The following is a 20,597-nucleotide window of genomic DNA, read 5'->3' as shown; positions in this document are numbered from 1 at the left end:
GAGGGGCGGCATACAAATCTAAGTAATAAATAAATAAATAATAAATAAATAAAGAAGATAGGAAGGGTTATTTGAAGTTAATGAGGGAGAAGAGAAGGAAGGAAGGAAGGAAAGGGAGAGAGGGAGGGAGGAAGGGAAGGGAGGGAAGGAAGGAAAGGAAGGAAAGGAAGGAAGGAAGGAAGGAAGGAAGGAAGGAAGGAAGGAAAATGATTTGCTTAAAAGAATAGGAAAGTTTAAGTTTAAGTTTAATCAGATTTGTAGGCTGCCCCTCTCCGCAGACTCGGGGCGGCTCACAGCAACAACAATACAATGTAAAACAAATCTAATATTTAAGTTAATTTAAAAAACACCACAAATTAAAACCAATCATACATACTAGCATACCATGCATAAATTTTATAAGCCTAGGGGGAGGGAACATGTCAATTCCCCCATGCCTGACGACAGAGGTGGGTTTTAAGGAGCTTACGAAAGGCTAGGAGGGTGGGGGCAACTCTGACATCTGGGGGGAGTTGGTTCCAAAGGGTCGGGGCCGCCACAGAGAAGGCTCTTCCCCTGGGTCCCGCCAAACGACATTGTTTAGTTGACGGGACCCGGAGAAGGCCAACTCTGTGGGACCTAACTGGTCGCTGGGATTCGTGCGGCAGAAGGCAGTCCCGGAGATATTCTGGTCCAGTGCCATGAAGGGCTTTATAGGTCACAACCAAGTGTTATTTGAAAAGAATGAAGTAGAGAGGAAGGAAGGAAACAAAGGGATAGAGGGAGGGAAGGAAGAAAGGTAGGAAGATTTGCTTAAAAGAATAGGAAAACAGGGAGGGTTATTTGAAAGGAATGAGGAAGAGGTGAAGGAAGGAAGGAAGGAAGGAAGGAAGGAAGGAAGGAAGGAAGGAATTGCTTAAAATAACAGGGGAGAAAGGAAGGGTTATTTGCAGTGAGGGTGGGCGGGGAGGGAAGCAAGCAAGCAAGCTAATTTGCAGGTGAATTATTCTGCTCACCAAAACAGAGAAGCCCAACCAAAGTTAATGGGGCTTTTGTAAATGCCAACTACTGTATTTAGAAGTATTTGCAGGGGAGGTGGTTAAACCACATGCGGCTCCCAGCTACTGATCTGGAGAGTGGACTTGGTTCCCTCAATGTTTTAATTCTTGCAACGTAAGCAACATTTAAAAGCAAATAAACCTGACACCGCAGCTGCGTCAGTGATTTCATTCCCCTCTCGTAATCAGAATTGAAGCGGAAGATAAGGTAAGCACAAGAGAAAGGTTGACTCGGAAGGTAGTTTCACTGGGTCGGTTGAGACTTATTCCCAAATGAGAGTGTAGAGCAGGGGTCCCCAAACTTTTTACACAGGGGGCCAATTCACTGTCCCTCAGACTGTTGGAGGGCCAGACTATAAAAAAAACCCTGGAGTTTTCTTAATGCTGCCGCCTTGAGGGAGGAGGAGGGGGTGAAGTGGAGCAAGTCCCCAACTCCTTGCCGAGTTTTCTCTTTCTTTCTTTCTTTCTTTCTTTCTTTCTTTCTTTCTTTCTTCCTCTCTCTTCCTTCCTCTCCTTTTTTCTCTCTCTCTCTCACTTTCTTTCTCTCTCTCTCACTCACTTTCTTTGTATCTCTCCCTCTTCCTGTCTCTCTCCCTCTCTATTCCTTTCTCTCTCTCTCTCTCTCTCTCCCTCTTTCTCTCTTGCTTTCTTTCTCTCTTGCTTTCTTTCTATCTCTCCCTCTTCCTTTCTCTCTCTCTCTCTCTTGCTTTCTTTCTCTGTCCCTCTTTCTCTTTCTTGCTTTCTTTCTCTCTCTCTCTCTCTCTATTGATTTCTTCCTCTCTCTCACTCACTCTATCTCTCCCTCTCCCTCTCTCCCTCTCTATCTCTTTCTTTCTTTCTCTCACTCTCGGGTGTCGAGCCTCTCGGTTGTGGCCTCTCCGCCCCCATCCCCCTGCCAGCCCACAAGGGAATTGGGAGTGCACGCGCACACAAACCATTCAGAATAAGAAAAACCTTCGCCATTCAAAAACAGAAAAACTTTAGCCGGCCTCACACTTTCGTCACTCCCCGCCCTCAACTCCAACGCCTGGCTCCATGTAAAATCTCATGTGCTGCCGCGGGCCAGATAAATTGCCTCCGCGGGCCGCATCCGGCCCCCGGGCCATAGTTTGGGGACCGCTGCACTGTAGAGGGTTGTAGCCAATGATGGGCTACTGTTCCCGGGGGGGGGAGAGGGGGCAGGGGAGCAGTGGGAGTAGTAAGTTTATGCTCTATTTATTGAATACTTAATAGTTTTTTTTATTGTCCTTATGATCCTTCATTACTTTTAAAATAGGAAATAATTAAATGGTATGTTTTCCCCGTAAACGCTGTAATCATTTTAATCATTATCTAGAACTGAACTTTTGTAGCAATGAAAGAAAATTGAGCCTCTTGCCTAATCTGTTATCATACCGAACCTTGTGGGTTCAGTACAAAACCTGAAAATGTGACTGTGCTTCTCAACCCAATAATGCTGTCTATCATTTGTCCCTTTTGTGGCTATTCAAATAATGTGACTTAATTCACTGAAAAAAAGAGTCCAAGCACCTATTTGAAAACTTATCTTTGTCGGTAAGCCACTCCCACCCAGTCACATGACCTTTAAGCCACCCCCAGTCACATGAATGTCAAGCCACTCCCACCTGGTCACATGATTATCAAGCCACACCTACAAAACAAGCCACGCCCACAGTGGGGCAGTAAAATTTTTGGTAGCCCATCACTGGTTTGTTTGATTGTCTGTCTGTCTGTCTGTCTGTCTGTCTGTCTGTCTGTCTGTCTGTCTGTCTGTCTGTCTGTCTGTCTGTCTGTCTGTCTATCTATCTATCTATCTATCTATCTATCTATCTATCTATCTATCTATCTATCTATTTATTAGATTTGTATGCCGCCCCTCTCCGTAGACTCGGGGCGGCTCACAACAATAATAAAACAATTCATGGCAAATCTAATAATTTAAAAACATTAAAAAAAAATTAGTAAAACAGACATACACACAAACAAACACACCGTACATAAATTGTATAGGCCTGGAGGAGATGTCTCAATTCCCCTATGCCTGACGGCAGAGGTGGGTTTTAAGGAGTTTATGAAAGGCAAGGAGGGTGGGGGAAGTTCTAATCTCCGGGGGGAGCTGGTTCCAGAGAGTCGGGGCCGCCACAGAGAAGGCTCTTCCCCTGGGACCCACCAAACAACATTGTTTAGTCGAAGGGACCCGGAGAAGGCCAACTCTGTGGGACCTAATCAGTCGCTGGGATTCGTGGTTGTAGCTTTAATTTCTCCTTTTTCCTGATGTGCAGTTTTTAGCGGGCCAAAAACACACATGCAATGTTTCATTTCAAGATACTGAGAAATCCACTCAGTATATTCCAGGAAATGAGAGGAACATGACCAACGTTTTCCCTGGGTCAGACAAGGTTAAGATTCAAGTGGAATTCGGAATTCTTTTTTAAAACAATTCTCCAGCTTCTTGGTTTAAGTTTACAATCCTGACATTTCTTAGAGGTTTTTCTTCGACCCTACTTGGGTTTCCTCAAGCATGGCTGAATGAGAAATTCTGGGAGTTGAAGTCCCAGAAGTCTTATCATATTCAATTTGCAACTTGTTATGTATGTGGGTTTGATTGGATAGTTCATTAGGGTTTATTATGGGTTTTACTGTTCTTATTACTAATATTTGACTTAGTTTATTGCATGTACTATTTACTGTTGTAAGCTGCCCTGAGTCCCATTGGGATTGGGTGGCATAGAAGTCAAATTAATTAAATTAAATAATTAATCCGCGTGCATCGACTGTACAGGACTGAAGGCAAGAACTATATTTTGGTGTGGTCAGGGATTTGAAGGATCATGGAGCGTGTTAATAGATAGATAGATAGATAGATAGATAGATAGATAGATAGATAGATAGATAGATAGGATAGGATAGGATAGGATAGGATAGGATAGGATAGGATAGGATAGGATGGATGGATAGATAGATAGATAGATAGATAGATAGATAGATAGATAGATAGATGATAGATAGGATAGGATAGGATAGGATAGGATGGATAGAAAGATAGATAGATAGATAGATAGATAGATAGATAGATAGATAGATAGATAGATAGATAGATAGATAGATAGATAGATAGATAGGATAGGATAGGATAGGATAGGATGGATGGATAGAAAGATAGATAGATAGATAGATAGATAGATAGATAGATAGATAGATAGATAGATAGATAGATAGATAGATTAATTTGGGTGACTTTGGGAGGTGTTCTGAAAAAAGGGAGAGAGGGAGAGAGAGGGGGGAAGGAAGGAAAGAAAAGAAAGAAAGAGGAAAGAAGGAAGAGAAAGAAAGAAAGAAAGAAAGAAAGAAAGGGAGGAGCGGGAAAGGGTAAAAGAGTGATGGAAAGGGGAGGAAGAGAGCAAGAGAGGGAAAGGCAGAGAGGGAAAGAGAGGGGAAAGAGAGAAAAGGAAAAAAGAAAGAGGAAAAGAGGGGGGGAGAGAGAAAGAAAGGAAAGAGAAAGAGAGAGACAGAAAGAGAGAAAGAAAGAAAGAAAGAGAGAAGGAAAGAAAGAGAGAGAGAGAGAGAAAGAAAGAAAGGAGCGGGAAAGGGTAAGAGAGTGATGGAAAGGGGAGGAAGAGAGCAAGAGAGGGAAAGGCAGAGAGGGAAAGAGAGGGGAAAGAGAGAGAGGGAGGGAAGAGATAAAGGAAGAGAGCAGAAAGAGAGGGGAGGAGAAGACAGAGGGAAAGAGGGGGAAGGGAGAAAAGGAAAAAAGAAAGAGGAAAAGAGAGGGGGGAGAGATAAAGGAAAGGAGTGAGAGTGGAAAGAGAGAAAGGGGAAGAGAGGGAAAAGAAAGAAAAAACAGGAAGAGAGAAAAATTACATAATAATTTTGGCAAATATTGACTTTCTGATAGTCTTTAGCATGGCAACAGTCTGCAAAAAAACCCCAAAAACCCCCCAAAACCAATTTTTATTTTGCAAAGCTTTCTACATTAAAAGAAAAGCCGGAAGACCCGTTGTGAACTTTGTGTAGACTGCTGAGATAGCAAAGTCGATCTGTTTAGTCAGAGAAACAAAACAAAACCAAATAAAAACTTTTTTGAAACGCCGGAAACCTTATATGGACTTTTAGCTGGAAGAAGAAGAAAAAAAAGATACGATGATTTTCTCGATTGGAAGGTTTTTTTAAAAAACGTGGATTAAGGGAAGGGTTGAAGGCCATATAAGATGGTCATTATCTGTCAAAGAAAAAGTCCGAAATCATCCTTCATAAGTTTAGTTTCTTTAATTTAATTTTCTTGGATATTTTTCTTTTCTTTTTATTTAAAAAAAAAACCCAAATCCAAACAACATGAATCGAGATTGGACTTGATTGCAAAGTTTGTCTAGGGATGACCAATAACATCCCCTTGGCTGAGGTCAAGCGTCTAGTCCTCATGTTCTGCTCTTGTTCTTGTACTTTTTCTTCTTCTTGTTGTTCTCCTCCTCCTCCTCCTCTTTTTCCTCCTCTCCTCCTCCTCCTCCTCCACTTCCTTCTTCCTTTCTTCCTCCTCCTCCCTCCCCTCCTTCTTCTCCCCACCCTCCTCTTCTCCTTCTACCTTCCTCCCTCTTCCTCCCTCTTCCTGCTTTTTCCTTCTCTTTCCACCTCCTCCTTTTCTGCCTCCTGCTTTTCCTCCTCTTTTTCTTCCTCCTCCTCCTCTTCCCTGTCCCTTCTTTCTTCCCTCTCTCCCTCTTCCTTCCCCTTTTCCCCTTCGTTCCTTCCTTCCTTCTCTCCCCAATCCTCCTCTCCCCCACTTTTCCTCCTCCCGCCCACTTATTAATTAATTAATTAATTAATTAATTAATTAATTAACATGCCCCCCAACTCCCTAAGGATTCCAGGAGTCTTACAGCAGAGAAAACAACATCTAAAAGAGCAATTTAAAAGTCATTTAAAACCCATTAAAACCAGGAATACCTCTCGTGGCCGAATCTAGATTTCCCCTTTCCCCCTCCTCCTCCTATCTTCTGAAATTTCTTTTCCTACCTTGCTGATAAGAAATTCTCTGGGTCACAAAGCATCTCTCTCTCTCTCTTCCTCCCTCTCTCTCTTTCTCTTCCTCCCTCCCTCTCTTTCTCTCTCTCTCTTTCTCTTCCTCCCTCCCTTTCTCTTTCTCTCTTTCTCTTCCTCCCCCTCTCTTTCTCTCTCTCTTTCTCTTCCTCCCTCCCTCTCTTTCTCTCTCTCTTTCTCTTCCTCCCTCCCTCTCTCTTTCTCTCTCTCTCTTCCTCCCTCCCTCTCTTTCTCTCTCTCTTTCTCTTCCTCCCTCCCTCTCTCTTTCTTTCTCTCTCTTCCTCCCTCCCTCTCTCTCTCTTTCTCTTCCTCCTTCCCTCTCTTTCTCTCTCTCTTTTTCTTGCTCCCTCTTCCTCTCTTTCTCCCTCTTTCTCTCCCTCCCTCTTTCTCTCTCTCTTTCTCTTCCTCCCTCCCTTTCTCTTTCTCTCTCTTTCTCTTCCTCCCTTTCTCTCTCTTTCTCTTCCTCCCTCCCTCTCTTTCTCTCTCTCTTTCTCTTCCTCCCTCCCTCTTTCTTTCTCTCTCTTTCTCTTCCTCCCTCCCTCTCTCCTTCTCTCTATCTTTCTCTTCCTCCCTCCTTCCCTCTCTCTTTCTCTCTCTCTCTTTTGACCACTTCAGCACTCAGGAAGCAGACTTTCGTTGTCTGCACAAAGCCCCCTGCCCTGCAAAGCCCACTCCTGGCAGTTAGCCCTGTCTCCCCGTTGCAAAATTGGGCACCCAGCTCTGCTTCCCCCAGGGAGTAGGCGGATCTTCGCTCCAACCTGGATGCCAGCAGCAGCTGCTAGCTGGAGCTCCAACCAAAAACAACAACAGAGTAATCTCGGTTAGGGGAAAACAGCAGGGCTGGTACACAAGGGAGGGAGATTAAGCTGCAGGAGAGAAAACCTTAGCAACTCGAGAGTGGGGGAACTATAAACCCCACCAGAGCTAAGTCATAGGAGCACACCAATAGCAATAGCAATAGCATTTAGACATTCCAAAAGAAGAAATGATTATTAAAAAAATTTTTAGAATGCGCCAAAATGGATATGTTCACTGAAAGATTAGAGGGAAAAGAAGAAACAGACTGCTATAAAGTTGGGGATAAATTTTATAACTGGTTCAAACAAAGAAACGATCAATAAGCAAAAAAGAAAATAAGGTTTCCAAGGATCAAAAATTAATATCTTATTTTTTTGGGGTAAAATTAAGGTTATAAAGGTTATACTCGAGTAAAATATATTAGAGAAAGAATAGAAGTGAAAATTTAGGAATAGAATATTTTATTTATTTATTTATTTATTTATTAAATTTGTATGCCGACCCTCTCCGCAGACTCAGGGCGGCTCACAACAATAATACAAAAACAATGTACAATACTGTACAACTCTAATAATTAAAATTAAAAACCCATAATTTAATAAAACATACACACAACATACCATACATAAACAGTATAAGCCTGGGGAAGTTATCTCAGTTCCCCCATGCCTGACGGCAGAGGTGGGTTTTAAGGAGCTTACGAAAGGCCAGGAGGGTGGGGGCAGTTCTAATCTCAGGGGGGAGCTGGTTCCATACGTCCGGGGCCGCCACAGAGAAGGCTCTTCCCCTGGGCCCCACCAAACGACATTGTTTAGTCGACGCTACCCGGAGAAGGCCAACTCTGTGGGACCTAACCGGTTGCTGGGATTCGTGCGGCAGAAGGCGGTCCCGGAGATATTCTGGTCCGATGCCATGAAGGGCTTTATAGGTCATAACCAACACTTTGAATTGTGACTGGAAATTGATCGGCAACCAATGCAGACTGTGTTGGGAAGCCCATGATTGCTCTCGCAACAATATCAATTATTAGAGAATAGAAGGATATCATGAAAGTAGTATACAAAGAATAGATTAGAAGAATAGTAGATACGATATATGAAATATAGGAGAGACAACAGGACGGGACGGGAAGCACGCTAGTGCATTTATGCACGCCCCTTACTGACCTCTTATGAATCTGGAGAGGTCAACTGTGGATAGTCTGAGGGTAAAATGTTGTGGGTTAGGGGAAGATACCGGAAGACACCGGAGTCCGGTGATGAGTTCCATGCTTCGACAACTCGATTACTAAAGTCGTATTTTTTACAGTCCAATTTGGAGCGGTTAACATTAAGCTTGTATCTGTTGCGTGCTCTTGTGTTGTTGTGGTTGAAGCTGAAGTAGTCGTTGACAGGCAGGACGTTGCAGCATATGGTCTTGTGGGCAATACTTAGTGATAAAGTTGGTGAGAATATTTGTAGCTCGGGGTTGAAATGAATTGCTGATTGGTACTCTCTGAGTTTGGGGGTTTTCTTGCAGGTGTTTCATTATACCCAAACGAGGTAATGCCATCAGTGCTGGTTATATTACCTAGTTTGTTAAATGTGTTGGCTGATTCTATTTCTCCAGCCTGCACCTAACCAGGCGTTATATTTTGATAAGGCTGAACATTAATTAAATGGCAACCCTGCCAAACATGTAGAAAAACCTGGCAAGGCCAATTCGGTTTCTGAGTATAAAAGTCAGCCCATGATAGCGGTCTTTTTGATAAGTAAAGGAATATTGTACCTTGAGCAACTTTATGCATTCAATAGTTTAATATTTAAATGACCTGATTTAGCAGTCTAAATCTAAAGAACGCATAGTGTAACTAGACTTTTTAAAAAACCAAACCATTTCTGAATAGAGTAGAATAGAGTATAGACTAGACTAGACTAAACTAGAATAGAATTGAATTGAATTGAATAAACACTAGATTAGACTACAATTTAGACTAGAATAGAATAGAATAGAATATAGACTAGAATAGAATAGAATATAGACTAGAGTAGATTAGATTAGAATAAGAGTAGATTAGACAGAATATATACTAGACTAGGCCAGTCCAGACCACACCAGAATAGAAAAGAATAGAATAGAATATAGACTACAGTAGATTAGATTAAATTAGAATAGAATAGAATAGAATATATACTAGACTAGGCCAGTCCAGTCCAGACCAGAATAGAAAAGAATAGAATACAATATAGACTAGAGTAGATTAGATTAGAATAGAATAGAATAGAATATACACTAGACTAGACCAGAATATAGGCTAGGCTAGGCTAGGCTAGGCTAGGCTAGGCTAGGCTAGAATAGAATAGAATAGAATAGAATAGAATAGAATAGGCTAGAATAGAATAGAATGTAGACTTGACTTGACTAGACTTCAGAGGGCTTATCTGATGGGGGAATGGAATTAACAGAAATGGAGACAACTCGGATGATGTGGTCCTTGTTGTTTCCGCCAGCGTGGCATTGGAAATTCAACCTCCACGGAAGGACCCGAATAATGAGATGGGTGAACAAATGCCCGCTGTGTTGCAAGGCCACGTCTCCATGGCGACTGTAATTATGTTCTGGATTAAAAATGTGCTCTGCATAATAGCACGAATTTTAATGAGAAAGGGCTGAAATGTGTTGGCTGATTCTATTTCTCTACACTGCTTCTAGCCAGGCGTTAACTTACGCCAAGCCACCAAGAGGAGCAGAAATACACTAAAATAGTCCACCCGGGCTGGATTTCCTAATCTCAGCAACCACGGTTTTTAAAATGTGGTTAATTTGGATTTTAAGAATTCAGGGGGTAGAAATTTGGGCAAGCGACCAGCCCTCAGAGATGTGCAAAGGATGCAGTCATCTCAAAGACTAAAATGTGTTCTGTTGTTATGTTAACTTTTTCCTGGATTCTTGTCACTTATTTTTGAATGTAACGTATATTTGTAAATAACTTTTTTTCTAATTAAAAAAAATAGAAACGGGGAAAGGTCAATTGTAGACAGTCTAAGGTTAAAGTTTTGGGGTTTGGGGAGGAAACCACCACATGAATCCCAGCGACCGATTAGGTCCAACAGAGTTGGCCTTCTCCAGGTCCCGTCAACTAAGCAATGCCGTCTGGCAGGATCCGGGGAAAAGCCTTCTCTGTGGCGGCCCCGGACGTATGGAATCAACTCCCCCCGGAGATCAGGACTGCCCCCACCCCTCCTTGCCTTTCGTAAGCTCCCGAAATCCCACCTATGTCGCCAGGCATGGGGAAATTGATATACCCCTCAGCTATTATGGTTTATGTATGGTTTGTTTGGGTTGTATGATTGCTTTTTATTATAAGGGTTTTTTAAAACTGTTTTTTTTAAACATTGGATTTTTACACTGTACATTGTTTGTTGTGAGCCGCTCCAAGTCTTCGGAGAGGGGTGGCATACAAATCTAATAAATAAGTAATAATAAACAAGCAAACAAATAAATAAATGTTGCCAGAGAAGAATCTACGCAAGATTCGATGAATAGAAACATAGAAACATAGAAGACTGACGGCAGAAAAAGACCTCATGGTCCATCTAGTCTGCCCTTATACTATTTCCTGTATTTTATCTTACAATGGATATATGTTTATCCCAGGCATGTTTAAATTCAGTTACTGTGGATTTACCAACCACGTCTGCTGGAAGTTTGTTCCAAGGATCTACTACTCTTTCAGTAAAATAATATTTTCTCACGTTGCTTTTGATCTTCCCCCCAACTAACTTCAGATTGTGTCCCCTTGTTCTTGTGTTCACTGTCCTATTAAAAACACTTTCGATCATGTCCCCCCTTTTCTGTCCTCCAGACTATACAGATTGAGTTCATTAAGTCTTTCCTGATACGTTTTATGCTTAAGACCTTCCACCATTCTTGTAGCCCGTCTTTGGACCCGTTCAATTTTGTCAATACAGTATCTTTTTGTAGGTGAGGTCTCCAGAACTGAACACAGTATTCCAAATGGGGTCTCACCAGCGCTCTATATAAGGGGATCACAATCTCCCTCTTCCTGCTTGTTATACTTCTAGCTATGCAGCCAAGCATCCTACTTGCTTTTCCTACTGCCCGACCACACTGCTCACCCATTTTGAGACTGTCAGAAATCACTACCCCTAAATCCTTCTCTTCTGAAGTTTTTGCTAACACAGAACTGCCAATGCAATACTTAGATTGAGGATTCCTTTTCCCCAAGTGCATTATTTTACATTTGGAAACATTAAACTGCAGTTTCCATTGCTTTGACCATTTAACTAGTAAAGCTAAATCATTTACCATATTACAGAACGTTCTTCCTTAAAACCCTGCAAGTAGAGAAAGGCTTTCCATTACTCTGCCACCTTAAGGGATTCTCTGCTTTTATCTCTCTCTCTCTTTCCAGATGTTGGAAAATTGGATTTTGACCATCCTCGTTTCATTAGGCGTTGGCTCCGTTCTGGTCCTGGTGGCCACGATTCTGCTCGTCAAGCATAACCTCCACGCCAAAATCTTCTGGAACGAGCTTGTTTTGGAGAAGATCACCAACTTCGTCATGGATCAAAGCAAAGAGCAGAGGATTTTAAACTCGGTCTCGTACAACGCCGTCAAGGGCGATCCGGAGAGCGTTTTGAATTGCATTGATAAGTATTGTGGCCAATACGAGTGGGCCATGAATGTTGGAGACGAGAAAGGTAACTCACATTTTGCCTTCTTTTTAAGATTTTTTTTTTTAAAAAAAGATGTCAGAACAGATGGGAATATTGCTAGCTAAGAACATGACGGGAGAGACTGTACTTTAGATTAGCCTTTTATAATATTATAGTAATATTGTGAAGTATAAACATATCTGGAAATGAAATAGTTGCAAAAGTGGTTAGTCTTTATATTTCATGTATGTTTTTATATCTTGTTTATATGTGGTTTGTTTATAACAAAAAAAATCAATAAAGATTAAAAGCAAAATAGAAAAAAACAATTTATATAAAGTTTTATCTATAGAGATGTAGATAGATAAATGGATGGATGGATGGATGATAGAGACAGATAGATACTGTAGATAAATAGATAGATGATAGATAGAGACAGATAGATACTGTAGATAGCTAGATGAACGGATGGATGGATGATAGATAGATAGATAGATAGATAGATAGATAGAGACATATAGATACTGTAGATAGATGATAGAAACAGATAGATAGATACTGTAGATTAGATAGCTAAATAGATGATAGACACAGATATTGTAGATGGATGGATGATAGATAGAGGCAGATAGATACTGTATATAGATGGATAGATAGATAGATAGATAGATAGATAGATAGATAGATAGATAGATACAGACAGACAGACAGACAGACAGAGACAGAGATCCTGTAGAGAGATAGATAAATGGATGGACAGACGGACGGACGGATGAAGACATAGATAGAGACATAGGGACATAGATAGATAGATAGATAGATAGATAGATAGATAGATAGATAGATAGATAGATAGATAGATACTGTAGATAGAGATATAGATAGAGACAAACTCTGTCCTTTATTATTTATCAGGAAGCCTAGACCAGAACGGGGCAATTGTTTAAGTCAAGGTACCTGTACTTGTAAATATTATGAAGTTTTCATTTCATTTCATTCCACCGGTTTTTTTCTTGGTTCAATATTCACCATTCTCTTATTTGTAGTGCTTGTAAATATTTTGAAGGCAAAGACATATGACCTGACACGTGTTTTCAGGAGAACCTGTGTCTGACATTAATAGCAGGAAAAACAACTGGTAACACTAATTATTCTGTCAGGAAATTTCTCCTTAGTTCTAAGTTGCTTCTCTCCTTGTTTAGTTTCCACCCATTGCTCAGGTGCTTTGGAGAATAGTTTGACTCCCTCTTCTTTGTGGCAACCCGAGATATTAAACCCAGTTCTTGCAACCTTCTTGGTATGTTGTAGCCTCCAGGCCCCTAATCATCTTTGTTACTCTTCTCTGCACTTTTCCTAGAGTCTCAATATCCTTTTTGCATCGTGGCAACGAAAACTAAATGCTGTATTCCAAGTGTGGCCTTACCAAGGTCTTATAAAGTGGTATTAACGTGAACTTGATTCTATCCCTCTGTTTATGCAGCCTGTTCTTCCTCCATATGGATATTTAATTTCATTTTAAATTAAATTAAATTCAAATTTCATTTTATTTCATTTTCCCTGTGAAGCTCCCTCCTATTTAGGATATGAAGAGGATCCTGAAGAATCAACTAAACCCCTGCCTAATGAAACCTAAAAGAGAAAAAATCGCAATCATTTTTGTCTTTCCTAGGAAAAATTCTAGACAAAACTGTCGAGGAAGCCGAGCCGACTGTGGCTCTGGAGATGGGAACCTACTGTGGTTATTCGGCCATCAGGATCGCCCGCCTTTTGAAACCCAATGCCCGCCTCCTCACCATCGAATTCAACAACGAGTTTATACCCATCGCAAGAGAAATTATTGAAATTGCGGGACTCAGCGATAAGGTCTGGATGAAAACAGTGTTAGATTATCTATCTATCTATCTATCTATCTATCTATCTATCTATCTATCTATCTATCTATCATCTCTCTCTCTCTCTCTCTCTCTCTCTCTCTCTATCTATCTATCTATCTATCTATCATCTCTCTCTCTCTATCTATCTATCTATCTATCTATCATCTCTCTCTCTCTCTCTCTCTCTCTCTCTCTATCTATCTATCTATCTATCTATCTATCTATCATCTCTCTCTCTCTCTCTCTCTATCTCTCTATCTATCTATCTATCATCTCTCTCTCCCTCTCTCTCTCTCTCTATCTATCTATCTATCATCTCTCTCTCTCTCTCTCTATCTATCTATCTATCTATCTATCTATCATCTCTCTCTCTCTATCTATCTATCTATCTATCATCTCTCTCTCTCTCTCTCTCTCTCTCTATCTATCTATCTATTTATCTATCATCTCTCTCTCTCTCTCTCTCTATCTATCTATCTATCATCTCTCTCTCTCTCTCTCTCTCTATCTATCTATCTATCTATCTATCTATCATCTATCTATCTATCTATCTATCTATCTATCTATCTATCTATCTATCTATCTATCTATCTACAGTGATACCTCATCTTACAAACGCCTCATCATACAAACTTTTCGAGATACAAACCCGGGGTTTAAGATTTTTTTGCCTCTTCTTACAAACTATTTTCACCTTACAAACCCACCGCCGCTTCTGGGATGCCCCACCTCTGGACTTCCGTTGCCAGTGAAGCACCCGTTTTTGTGCTGCTGGGATTCCCCTGAGGCTCCCCTCCATGGGAAACCACATCTCTGGACATGTTTTTGTGATGCTGCAGGAGAATCCCAGCAGGGGAGTCCCAGCAGTGCAAAAATGGACGCTTCGCTGGCAACGGAAGTCCGGAGGTGGGGTTTCCCAGCGAGGGGAGCCTCAGTGAAATCGCAGCATCACAAAAACACAGAAGTCTGGAGCTGGGGTTTCGAGGACTTTGGTATTTTTGTGATGCTGTGATTTCACTGATGCTCCCTTCACTGGGAAACCCCATCTCCAGACTTCCGTTGCCAGCGAAGCGCTTGTTTTTGCGATGCTGGGATTTCCCTGCTGGGATTCCCCTGCAGCATCGCAAAAACACAGAAGTCTGGAGGTGGGGTTTCCCATGGAGGGGAGCCTCAGGAGAATCCCAGCAGCGCAAAAACGGGCACTTCGGCTGGCAAAAGGGGTGAATTTTGGGCTTGCACGCATTAATCGCTTTTCCATTGATTCCTATGGGAAACATTGTTTCGTCTTACAAACTTTTCACCTTAAGAACCTTGTCCCGGAACCAATTAAGTTTGTAAGACAAGGTATCACTGTATCTATCTATCTTATCTATCCATCCACCCATCCATCCATCCATCCATCCATCCATCCGCGCGCGCACACACACACCCATCCATCCATCCATCCATCCATCCATTATCTATTTGATTTATATACTGCCCCTCTCCAAGGAGATTAATAGAGTTGGAAGGGACTTTGTAGGTCCTCTAGTCCAACTCCCTCTCTCCGTCCAAGCAGGAAAATCCTACTTACACCATTTATTTTAAAAAAAAAATATTTTTATGGATTTTGGATCATGAAATGTCTGCAAGTGAACCATCATAAATCTTATCAGGAAAGACTTCATGAACTCAACCTGTAGAGTCTGGAGGACAGAAGAGAAAGGGGGGACATGATCGAAACATTTAAATATGTTGAAGAGTTCAATAAGTTTCAGGGGGGAAGTTTTTTTAATAGGAAAGTGAACCCAAGAACAAGGGGACACAATCTGAAGTTATTTGGGGAAAAGATCAGAAACAAAGTGAGAAAATATTATTTTACCATAAGAGTCGTAGACGCTTGGAACAAAGTTCCAGAAGACGTGGTTGGTAAATTCACAGTAACTGAATTTAAACCTGGCTGGGATAAACATATATCCATCGTAAGATAAAAATGCAGGAAATACTATAAGAGCAGACTAGATGGACCATGAGTTTTTTTTCTGCTGTCAATCTTCTATGTTTCTATAAGCTCAGAGAGTTACTGTCCTCCTCTTTCTCCTCCTCTCCACTTCCTTTTAGCACTGATGATGTTATCTAGTTGGGTCATGAAATGTTTGCAAGATCAGATAGCACCAAGGACTGCTCATTTGGTATTTGCCTTTTTCTCCCTAGGACACTGTTCCTCCTCATCAGCTACTTTTAATTTCTCAGAATGTGATCTGGGCATTGGGGATAATTGTGGGAATAGCATCCAGATTTAATTTTTTTCCAGCATACCAAGAAGCAAAAGAACGAGGAGGAAAACTGGGACAGATGCCAATCAAAAGATCCTTTGGGGTGGGGGTGGGTGGGCTTTGCGGGGGTCCGTTTGTGCTCCAGTCAGTTCGTTGCTCCTGCTTGTAGGTGACCATCATTGAGGGCCATTCGCAGGACATTATCCCGCAGCTGAAGAAGAAATACGAAGTGGAAACCCTGGATTTTGTCTTTCTCGACCACTGGAAAGAGAGATACGCCCCAGACACTATTCTCCTTGAAGTAAGATCATTTTATGTTTGGAAATCTTGAGGGCTGGGACCAGTGGGGAAATCCAATTTTTTTTTATTACCAGTTCTGTGGGCATGGCTTGGTGGGAGTGACAGGGGAAGGATCCTGCAAAATAATAATAATAATAATAATAATAATAATAATAATAATAATAATAATATTATTATTATTATAGAATAGAATAGAATAGAATAGAATTTTTATTGGCCAAGTGTGATTGGACACACAAGGAATTTGTCTTGGTGCATATGCTCTCAGCGTACATAAAATAAAATATACATTTGTCAAGCATCATGTGGTACGACACTTAATGATTGTCATAGGGGTCAAATAAGCAATGAAGAAGCAATATTAATAAAAATCTTAGGATATAAGCAACAAGTTACAGTCATACAGTCAACATGGGAGGAAATGGGTGAAAGGAATGATGAGAAAAACTAGTAGAATAGAAGTGCAGATTTAGTTGAAAGTCTGACAGTGTTGAGGGAATTATTTGTTTAGTAGAGTGATGTTGTTCGGAAAAAAACTGTTCTTGTGTCTAGTTGTCTTGGTGTGCAGTGCTCTGTAGCGACGTTTTGAGGGTAGGAGTTGAAACAGTTTGTGTCCAGGATGTGAGGGGTCAGTAAATATTTTCCCTGCCCTCTTTTTGACTCGTGCAGTATACAGGTCCTCAATGGAAGAATAATCCTCTATTATTATTATTATTATTATTATTATTATTATTATTATTATTAATTAGATTTGTATGCTGCCCCTCTCCGAAGATTCCTGGGGGGGGGGGCGGCTAGGACTTTTTGCCTCCTCCACATCTCTGTTCTGCCGGCGTGTCCCAACCACCCGTAATTACAGGGTAATTAGTCCAGAAAGACACACCCTACACAATAGAAGGAAAACCAAAAGTCTTTATCAACACAAAAGCAGAAAAAAACCCCCTTTTAAAATGTCAAAGGGATTTTCTGATACACACAAGGCACAGGTTAAATGCAATCCAATTTCTCACCCAGTAACTGGGAAATTGAGTCCAATCCCAAAGTCCAGAAAGTCCACACACAGTCTTGAACAGGGAAACAGCAAAACCACGATCTTGACGAAACTATGAATCAGATAAACTTCCACAAGGCTAAATCAGCACGCTGCTCTTTTTATCTGTAGCACTAATTACAGCAGCCCCACCCAACCACAGGTGGCCTCACTTATCTCCTGTAATAATCCTTCAGTTGTTCTCTTCTATGCATCACTCTACACATGCGCGGGTCTGTCATAGGTTCTTGTTCAGAATCCAGGGATGATAAGGAAGATTGATCTCCTCCTGGGCTGTCTGCCAAACTCCCCTCTTCCCTGTCACTCACGCTTCCTTGGTCAGAGGAGACTTCGTTGGGAGAGTCTATCAGGAGCAAAACAGGCCTGTGGCATGTGGATGTTTCCCCCACATCCACCTCCACATTCCTTGAGGCAGGAGCTGGGCCAGAGCTAACCACAACAGCCTCCAAGCCTGTTTCGTTCTCAACCTTCCACCTCTCCAGCTATTCCCTTCCACTTTACCTGCACGTGTGTCTGGAAGCAGCCTTTTAGGAGAAGGAGCGGGAGTTTTATATTTTAATTTGATTAGAAGTAAGGCAGAAGTCGAAATAACAAATACACACAAACACAACTTCAGCCCCTCGGGGTGCTGACCTGGCACCTGCAGACGAAGATTCTAGGAAGAAGATTTGTTTTTTGATAAAGACAGTTTGTTATACACCAACTCAAACCCGGCTTTGCTCACACAGCTGCATCTCTGCCCGATGATTTTAGAAGAATGATAGCAGGTTGCCAGCGTGGCATTTCTGGAACCCCAGAAAGGGCTGGGTAGGGTCAACTGTTTTCTAGAGATATAACTGTCTAGACTTCCTTTTAAGTACCCACTTCGATTTCTGCCTTACTTCTAATCAAATGCAAATGCACAGAAGCAAAAAAGCTGGAAAGAAAAAGGTAAGTTACTCCCGCCACCTGCCCTGCCCGTTTGCCCCCCCCGCCTGCCCTGCCACGAACGGGAGCTCCACAGCGAATGGCCCGATTCTCTGCCCCCTGCCGCCTGCCTTACTTTGTGTAACGGCTTCTCCCTCTCCGAGAAGATGCCATACGGCGCGGGGAGGAGGCTGGGCGGCCCCGAGCTCCAGTCACGCGGCCTGTTCTGTTCTCCCCTGCGCTGCAGGGATCTCTCGGCGTGTCGATGGTGCCCTGAACGAGTCGAGGACTTCGGGAGCACAGCATTGCTGCTCCCAAAGGCCACGACTCGCTCAGGATGCTTTCGCCGTGCCAAAAAATGCCTGTGGCGCGGGAGAGCAGAAAGCAGGCCACGCGGCCGGAACTTTTGCCACTGGTCTCAGCTGCCACTCTAGGCGCCGCAGCCAGATTCAGTTGCTGTGCATGTACAGCACCCGAAATCTCATGCTCGGATGTCCTTCCAGCAGCAAAAATTGCTGATTTCTTTGCTTCTTCACATGTGTGGAAGCAAAAATACCAGTAATTTTTACCAGAATTGTGCTGGTTGTGCATGCATGGCACGTACATGCCCAGTGGCAATGGAGCTAAACTATATGCTCAATTGCTGCCACTGGAACAGCGTTCCCAGTGTTCTGGCACCTAGGCCAACCCTGCTTCTCATCCACGAAACTTCTTCAGTTCCGAACTGAAGACGTTTCTTGGATGAGAAGCAAAATAAGGGAAGAAACCTAAGAAAGCCCTTCATGGCACCGGACCAGATTATCTCAGGGACCGCCTTCTGCTGCACGAATCCCAGCGACCAGTTAGGTCCCACAGAGTGGGCCTTCTCCGGGTCCCGTCAACTAAAGAATGTTGCTTGGCGGGACCCAGGGGAAGAGCCTTCTCTGTGGCGGCCCCGGCCCTCTGGAACCAACTCCCCCCAGAGTTTAGAATTGCCCCCACCCTCCTTGCCTTTCGTAAGCTGCTTAAAACCCACCTCTGCCGTCAGGCATGGGGGAATTGAGACCCTCTTCCCCCTAGGCCTTTACAATTCTATGCATGGTATGTATGTATATATGTTTGGTTTTTTTTATATTAATGGGTTTTTAATTGTTTCTAGCATCAGACTACTATTGTACACTGCTTTATTGTTGCTGTTAGCCGCCCCGAGTCTCCGGAGAGGGGCGGCATACAAATCCAATAAATAAATAAATAATTAAATAAAGTCCAGGTGTCTTTGGAAAAAACACCTTTGGGACATTAGAGAAGTCTAACTCTGCCCCCTTTTCTCCTCTTTTCAGGAATGTGGCCTCCTGCGCAAAGGTTCCATCCTCCTAGCTGACAACATCATATTTCCAGGAGCCTCCGGAGTTCATTAAATACGTTCGGAGTAACAGCCGCTACGAATGTACCAGCTACCCTACCTTTTTGGAATACATGAAGGTGGAGGATGCCATGGAAAAGGCTGTATATATGGGATAAAGTGGGAAGGGGCGGGGCAGGGAGGGAGGGGGAACTTACTAGGGTTTAACCTATGTACATGCGAGCCTGTGCAATTTAGTACTTTAGTTTTGATTTAATTTTTTTTTGCCAATGGGAGCTTTTTTGCAAGCTTCAGAGCTCGCTGTAGGCCAGGATGTAGGTATCTGGAGCCAAGACAATGAAAGAACTACGCCTTGTACCAGAGTTTCTCGATGTCGGCAACTTTTTAAGATGGGTGGGCTAAACGTCCACACCCAGCATGCTTCGGGAGTCGACGTTTAATGAAAGCTGGCTGGGGAATTCTGGGAGTTGAAGCCCTGCCACCTTAAAGTTGCAGACAACTGCCTTCGACAATTGATTTCCTTCTGGTTTGAGCTTTCATTTCTTCTTCTCTGCTTAAAATTAATTTCAAAAGTCTCCCACTGCTCTCCCAAAAAAGGAGATGTGAGCTGTCTTGATCTCTAGGGGTGAGGGTCTTTCCTTGTGTTCTGCAAGGATTAAAAAACATTTTTTCCCAGAAATACCAAATTTGGGGAAGGCTAGGGGACAAATTATCTCCTTGCCAAGAATTGGGGATTATACAATGCTTGGCTGCATAGCTGGAGGTATAACAAGCAGGAAGAGGGAGATTGTGATCCCTCTATGTAGAGCGCTGGTGAGACCACATTTGGAATACTATGTTCAGTTCTGGAGACCTCACCTACAAAAAGATATGGACAAAATTGAACGGGTCCAAAGACGGGCTATAAAAATGGTGGAAGGTCTTAAGCATAAAACTTATCAGGAAAGACTTCATGAACTCAATCTGTATAGTCTGGAGGACAGAAGGTAAAGGGGGGACATGATCGAAACATTTAAGTATGTTAAAGGGTTAAATAAGGTTCAGGAGGGAAGTGTTTTTAATAGGGAAATGAACACAAGAACAAGGGAGCACAATCTGAGGTTAGTTGGGGGAAAGATCAGAAGCAACGTGAGAAAACATTATTTTACTGAAAGAGTAGTAGATGCTTGGAACAAACTTACAGCAGACGTGGTTGATAAACCCACAGTAACTGAATTTAAACTTGCCTGGGATGAACATATATCCATCCTAAGATAAAATACAGGAAATAGTATAAGGGCAGACTAGATGGACCATGAGGTCGTTTTCTGCCGTCAATCTTCTATGTTTCTATAAGCTCAGAGAG

General features: G+C 42.3%; 1 protein-coding gene across 1 annotated transcript; it reads left to right on the top strand.

The window, feature by feature from the left end:
• The first annotated feature begins 1,225 nt into the window (after positions 1–1,225).
• On the top strand, positions 1,226–19,441 carry COMT (catechol-O-methyltransferase). The gene is given in 6 exon segments (XM_070762842.1): positions 1,226–1,245; positions 11,281–11,569; positions 13,194–13,387; positions 15,823–15,954; positions 19,230–19,292; positions 19,294–19,441. Coding segments are annotated over 5 exon segments (795 nt in total). The 5' UTR covers positions 1,226–1,245; the 3' UTR covers positions 19,411–19,441.
• The last annotated feature ends 1,156 nt before the right edge of the window (positions 19,442–20,597 follow it).

This window comes from Erythrolamprus reginae, chromosome 10, assembly GCF_031021105.1.
Source record: "Erythrolamprus reginae isolate rEryReg1 chromosome 10, rEryReg1.hap1, whole genome shotgun sequence".
NCBI classification, from domain to species: Eukaryota; Metazoa; Chordata; class Lepidosauria; order Squamata; family Dipsadidae; genus Erythrolamprus; species Erythrolamprus reginae.
This window is presented reverse-complemented; position numbering and strand designations above follow the sequence as displayed.